Source organism: Caenorhabditis remanei, chromosome I (genome assembly GCF_010183535.1).
Source record: "Caenorhabditis remanei strain PX506 chromosome I, whole genome shotgun sequence".
Classification (NCBI taxonomy): Eukaryota; Metazoa; Nematoda; class Chromadorea; order Rhabditida; family Rhabditidae; genus Caenorhabditis; species Caenorhabditis remanei.
The window spans coordinates 14,904,334-14,910,918 of record NC_071328.1 but is presented as its reverse complement, the minus strand read 5'-3'; the positions used below and the strand labels follow the sequence as shown (position 1 = coordinate 14,910,918).

General features: G+C 38.5%; 1 protein-coding gene across 1 annotated transcript; it reads left to right on the top strand.

Annotated features, from left to right (window-relative positions):
• Positions 1–914: 914 nt before the first annotated feature.
• On the top strand, positions 915–6,197 carry GCK72_003224 (uncharacterized protein; the record flags this gene model as incomplete). The annotated part of the gene is made up of 5 exons (XM_053723897.1): positions 915–1,287; positions 2,799–2,860; positions 4,197–4,286; positions 4,347–4,424; positions 5,919–6,197. 5 exons carry the CDS (start codon positions 915–917, stop codon positions 6,195–6,197), a joined length of 882 nt encoding a protein of 293 aa, XP_053592542.1.
• Between the last annotated feature and the right edge of the window lie 388 nt (positions 6,198–6,585).

Sequence of the window (6,585 nt, the reverse complement as noted above, 5' to 3'; positions counted from 1 at the left end):
TGGAAATAGAGGGAAAAAGGGACCAAGATAGTGTAAGGGACGGAATTTGGGGGTTGGGGACCGATTTCATCCTGTTGTTGGAGTTTGATGCTCATGGAGCCCAAAAACTTGGCTGAAAACCCGAAATAGCGAAAACGACGATATTCCTCCTACAGTAATCTGGAGATCTGGAAGCGAAATTCAACTTCAAGACCTCAGAAAATCAAGTTTATTGTGAAAAAATGAAAGTTCCGAGAAGATTTTTTTTTTGGAAAATCCTTGTTTTCACAGTTCACTCGATTTTTTGAGGTTTTGAATCTGATTTTTTGGATTCTGTAGCTCCAGATTACTGTAAGAGGAGCGTGGTTTCGCTATTTTCGGATTTTTAGCCAAGGTTTTGGGCTCCATGAGCTCAATTTCGAGACTCAGAGCATATTTTGACTATTTGGCTCCGTAGCGACTCTCAACTCCACTGATACGATGTCGTTAGAGCTGTTGCTCTTTTCGGATTGTAAAAACCGGAAAACACATTTTCTGGAATGATTTTCGGATTTCCAGAAGTTCGCCATTCTGATTTCCTGGAAATGACGCTAGTTATCGATTTTTGTACTTCAAAATTGGTTTTCCATGAAATTTTGAGTTTTCTGGGATCGAAAACCCAAAAATGACCGAAAATGAGTTCTTGGCACGGTGCCAAAACTCGGAAGCTTATTTCTCGAAGCCTCCCAACCAGAGTTGTATGGAATTCCGACTTCCGGCTCAAAATTTCTCGTCAGATTCGAAATTTTGAGTTTTCTGACGCACGAGAATCTAAAAATGACGGAAAATGAGTTCCTCCTTCTCTTTCCATTCGAAACAAGTCTCCTGATGACCCAATTTCCCTCTCCTCCAACCCCTTCTTTTCCCTCCTTTTTAAGTGTGCCGAAATGAATCGCATGCGCTTCATTAACGACACGCAAAAGGATTGGGTTAGAGACACTTTTTACTTGGATGTCTTCGGGGTGGATAATTGCCGAGGAGAGAGGATTAATAGCACTCTCGGTGAAGAAGAAGAGAAGATTGGCAGAGAACGCATGAAAAAGTGCGAAAACTGGAGGGATTTTGATGACGTGGTGTCGATTTACGCCGTAAATCCACACAAAACAGCTTTGAAGCTGCTTTTGTCATCATCAGACTCGCCTAACCTGGAAAGCGGGAGTTCGGTGTCGATTTACGCCGTAAATCAACGCAGAACTGCTCTAATCCTTCTTTTGGCATCATCAGATTGTTGGAAAACAGAGAAATCTGACTTTGATGTCGGTTTACGCTGTAAATTGACATCTCAACGGATCCGCACAGATTAGGCGTTTCAAAGCTGAAACCCTTGAAATTTCATGTCGATTTACGGCGTAAATTCACATAAGAACGACTTAGGAGCCTTCAGAATCGAAATTTTAGCTCCAGACAGAGCTTTTGGTGTCGATTTACGCTGTAAATTCACACAAAATGGCTTTGAGAGATGAACGATGCTTTTGCCATCATCAGACCTGTCTAAAACGTCTAGAAATCGGATAATCCTGGAAATCGGGAATTTGGTGTCGATTTACGGCGTAAATCGACATTAGAACGACTTCTCGGCATTGGAGCCACGAAGTTTCAGTTCGAGACAGCGTTTTTGACGACTTTGGTTTTTTGTTGGATTTACGCCGTAAATCTACAACACTTCCGCTCTCACGGTTTCCTGATGACCGAGTTTATCCTAGGCCACCACCTGAGTTGTTGTCAACTTGACATAAAACTGTCAAGTAGATTAATCTCCTACTCGCCTAATGTGATATGGGGGAACACTTGACAGTGTTAGTGGTGGCCTTCACAGTAATCCCCCCACCGGGTGGACGAATTATCTCTCTGCGTCTCTCCTCTCTCGCCTTCCTACGGTGGAAGACGGAAGAGAAAAGTTGCGAAAAAGGTTGACCGCATGCACACACACTTTTTTTTGTGCAATTCGCTTTAAGAAGAAGCAGAGCAAATATGAGCATGCTTACACTCACTCGCATACATACAAACAATCAGAATCACACACATACACTATTGTGTTGAAAAAAGAGGTGTTTGTTAGTGTTGAAAGCATGAATAGGAAGAAATATGAGACATTTTTGGGGAGTTTTTGGCGGTGGAGTGAAGAAATGGACAAGTAGAAAGGATGGATGGGGGGACCAGAGAGCTGTCCTAACTACAGTACTCCAGATCCTGGATCCAAGATTTGTGAGAAAACTACAGTACTCCCGTTCCTGGATCTAAGAGTTTTGATCCTATGGGTTACTGTACTTTGTGATCCTGGATCTCTATTCTTATGGGTTACTGTATTATTCTGGGTTTAAGATCCTGGGTTACTCTAAATCGAATTCAGAATGTAAATTGCGATTGAGTGGCCAGACACTATGAAACTGACGGCAATAAGACACAATTATGGTGAAAATCAACATCCAGGGTACCAAAAATGCAAATCATTCTTATATATAAAAGACAATTGGGCGTTGTCTGAGGCGCTGTCCGCAAGGGTTTTGGAAGAGGAGGGAAACTGAACCAGCGAGCAAAACGGAACTCGCTTGCTTTGGACACCACCACCGCTTTAGACCACTCGGCCATGCGGGCACTTTTGAAAAGTGGTGGCCACGTAAATGAGGAGGGACCAGCTGGATGAACCGCCGAAGGCGGGCAGACAGGCTGGTTAAGTGTATAAAAATCATCAAAAAGTTTTAAAAATCCGGGAAAAAGCTATGGGAAATCACATTTTTATATCAAAAATCACTAAAATCTCATTTTCACAATTATTCCAGACGAACGAGACACTGTGCAGAAGAAGACGTTCACGAAATGGGTCAACAAGCACTTATCAAAGGTAATCTTTTCCACATTTTAATGGGAAAATTTGGGAATTTGAGAATTATTTTCAGAAAAAATATGGAAATTCCTATGATAATACTCAAAAACTACCTTTAAAGGCGAATTTTCCGCCCGAAAATGCTCAAACCTTTTTGAAAAGACGAGAAATTGTGAAAAATCGGCCGAAAAAACAGCAAAAACAACGAAATTTGGACGGGGGACTAACTTTTTCAAAATGTGGATTTCTAGGCCACCAACCTGTTTTTTGATACTGTACTCAATTCAAAGCTCTTTTCACGCTGAATTCGAATCTTTCAGTTTCCTAGCCTACTTTTATGATTTTAGGCCAGTTTTGAGCGGAGGACTAGTTTTTCGAAATTTGGATTTCTAGGCCACCAACTTATTTTTTGATATGATACTCATTTCAAAGCTCTTTTCACACTGAATCCGAATTTTCAGTCCCCTAGCCTAAATTTGTGATTTTAAGCAAGTTTTGACCGAGGGACTAACTTTTTCAAAATTTGGATTTCTAGACCATCTCCCACGACTTTTTTTTTGCTGTTTTGAAGAACAGTTAGACAACTTTTTTTAAAGCAAAAAAAACTCAAAAACCCTTAGAAAAATAGCTAAAACAACGAAATTTGGACGGGGGACTAACTTTTTCACAATTTGGATTTCTAGGCCACCAACTTAATTTTAGATTTTGTACTCTTTTCGCAGCACTTTTCACGCGGAATCCGAATTCATTCCAAAAAATGAGTTTATGCCCTTCTAATACAAGTTTTTTTATCGGTATTTGCACTGTTTGAAAGTGCGGTATGCAACATAAGTAATCAGATATGTAATCACTTCTGTAAATATTTATTTTTTGGATTTGGTTCAGTTTTGAGACAAGAAGAAAGTAAGGCTTCTGGTATATAGTTTTGAAAAAAAATGGTGGAATTTGAGGGATTTTTTGGGGGAAAATTGATGAAAATTGATCTAGATGGCCTAGAAACACAAGAATGTTGGAAAACTCGGCCATCAACAATTCTAGGTGCTATTTGAACTGAAAATTTGAGAAAAATCGGAAAAAAGGTGGCCTAGAAAATCCAAAAGTTGGAAAACTCGGCCACCGAATTACGCGTCAAAAAAGGGGCGTGGCCAATAAAAATTTAGCTGGAAATGTTGAATTTTTGTGTGTTTTCACCGCAATTTTTTTGAAAAAGATGCGATTTTTTGGTCTGATTTGCAAGAATTCGAAGTTTAGAAAAAAACGTCACTTTTTGAGTGGAAAACCATTATAAAAACGTCAATTTTTCACATAAAATACCCAAAAATCATGTAAAATTGGAATTTTTGCTCATTTTCAGACGGGTCTCAAAGTGGACGATCTATTCGTTGATCTTCGTGATGGATATGCACTGATTGCACTGTTGGAAGCATTGACCGGCGAGCGAATTGTAAGTATTCACTCCTTTTTTTTAAAAAATTGATTTCCCCTAATCTGTTCATTTTTTCAGCAAAAAGAGAACGGCTACACACGATTTCATCGTATCCAAAATGTGCAGTATTGTCTCGACTTTTTGAAGAAGAAAAATGTGAGTTTTTGGCGGGATTAGGGGGGCGTGGTCTAGAAGTGGGCGGAGTTTCACTTGTTTTTTGAAATTCTTGAAAAAAGAAAGATTTTCAGCTTGAAAATCCGAAATTTATGGACTCTAGGCGACGAAAAAGCCGCTGAAAATAGGATTGATTAGCTAGATGGCATAGAAAACTCTGGATTTGAAAAATTAGTCCATCATCTCTTTTTATACAGAAAATTGCTGAAATTTTGGTTTTCTAGCCTAGAAATTCTAGGTTCAAACAATTGTCTTAAATGCCATAAATAGTCCTTTCAAGAAAAAACTCGATTTTATGCTCATTTTCAGTCATTTTCGACGGCATAATGCTGAAAATTTTTGAAACTTTAGGATCGGGTTACTGTACCTCGATCCAAATTTTAGGATCGGGTTACTGTACTTCGATCCAAATTTTAGGATCGGTGGTTACTGTACCTCGATCCAGGTTTTAAGCCCCGCTATCAGATACTTTGGAATTTTCTAGACCTCCAAGTCTTTTTTAAATAAGTTTTAGCTCATTTTGAACCGATTTTCCCCCAAGAACTATTTTTCGACCTATTAAAACCCTAATAATGCTGAAAATTTCGGTAGAAATACTGATCGAAAATGCGGGAAAAGTGACATAAATCGGCTCAAAAAGTGCTCGATTAAGCTGCGTATCGAAAACATTAAAATTGGAATTGGTGGCCTAGAAACCCAGAATTTCGGAAAACTAGTCTGTATGTCCTTATATGCTCAAACTCGCTCTTTTCCATTAAAACCTGTTGAAATGTGCGATTTTAACACGTTTTTAGAGTGAAAATACCTTGAATAAGGCCTAGAAATCTAAAAATTTGAAAAAAAACATACCGTAAAAACTGTAATAGAAGCGCCCCTTTATTAGAGGCGCACCCTAAATAGCGGTTTGAATAATAGTGGCGCACCCTGTAATAGAGGCGCACCCTCATTACGTTTGAAATATTTCTACTGGTTTTCAACAATTCTTTTTCAAAGTTAATGAAAAAACACAACTAAAACTCAACTTTTTCGTTCAAAATACTGCAAATTTTGGGGTTTTCGTGTAATTTTGTCAGAGAAAATGTTAGTTTTGTTGAAAATTTGATGACTTGAAAGGTTAAAAAATAGCCAGACGAGCAGGTTGAAAAATAGAGGCGCACCCTCTATTAGAGGCGCCCCTGTAATAGAGGCGCACTTTCAGAAGGAGGTTGAAAAATAGAGGCGCATGCGCCTATATTACAGTTTTTACGGTAGTTGTCAAGGCCCGGCTTCAAAAAATGATCCTTTTCCCCAATTTTTCATCGAAAATGTGACCATTTTTGACTATTTTTCAGATTTTCTTCTAATTCTGAATGACAGTCAAAAATGGTAACATTTTCGATGAAAAATTGAAAAAATTTGGAAAAAAGAGTCATTTTTTGAAGCCGTGACAACTGTGGAATTAAAAACATCAAAATAATCTCATTATTAATTTTACAGATCAAATTAGTGAACATCCGACCGGAGGACATTGTCGAAGGCAACGGAAAACTGACACTCGGCCTCATCTGGACGATCATCCTCAACTTCCAGGTCTCAGTTATCCGACAACGTCTTCTGATGGAGTCACAACACGAGCAAATGAGTGGTGGTGCACACACGTCCAACTCACAGGTCCCGTTTTACGCTATTAACATGTCTCCATTCAAATTTCAGAAGGGGTTCAGCAGTGTGCAAAAATTGAGATATTTCGGATATTTTTATTCAAAAAAATATTAAGAATTCGAAATTTTTTATGCAAAAATCCAATTTTCAGTCGAAAAGTTGGAAATTTCGACATTTTCTCTCTGAAAATTGCGAAAATATGCAAAAATCGTCTTTATTTTTAGTCTGAAAATCCCCAAAATGAGGTAAGAAGCTGAAAAAATGACAACGTTTCCTCCCCTCATGGCTTTAATTATCAGTTATCCCCCAATTCTCTGCTTAGTGTGTATGTGTGCCGCTTTTTTGGTTCTCATTATTGCGTTCTAACACGAAAAATACAAAAAATTGGACTAAAAACGCTGGAAAATGTATGAAAAATCGGCAATTTTACCTATCTGGCGTTCTTTTGACGCGTTTTTCGAACAGGAAAACTCAAAAATTGATTTTTTGACACCTGTCTGGT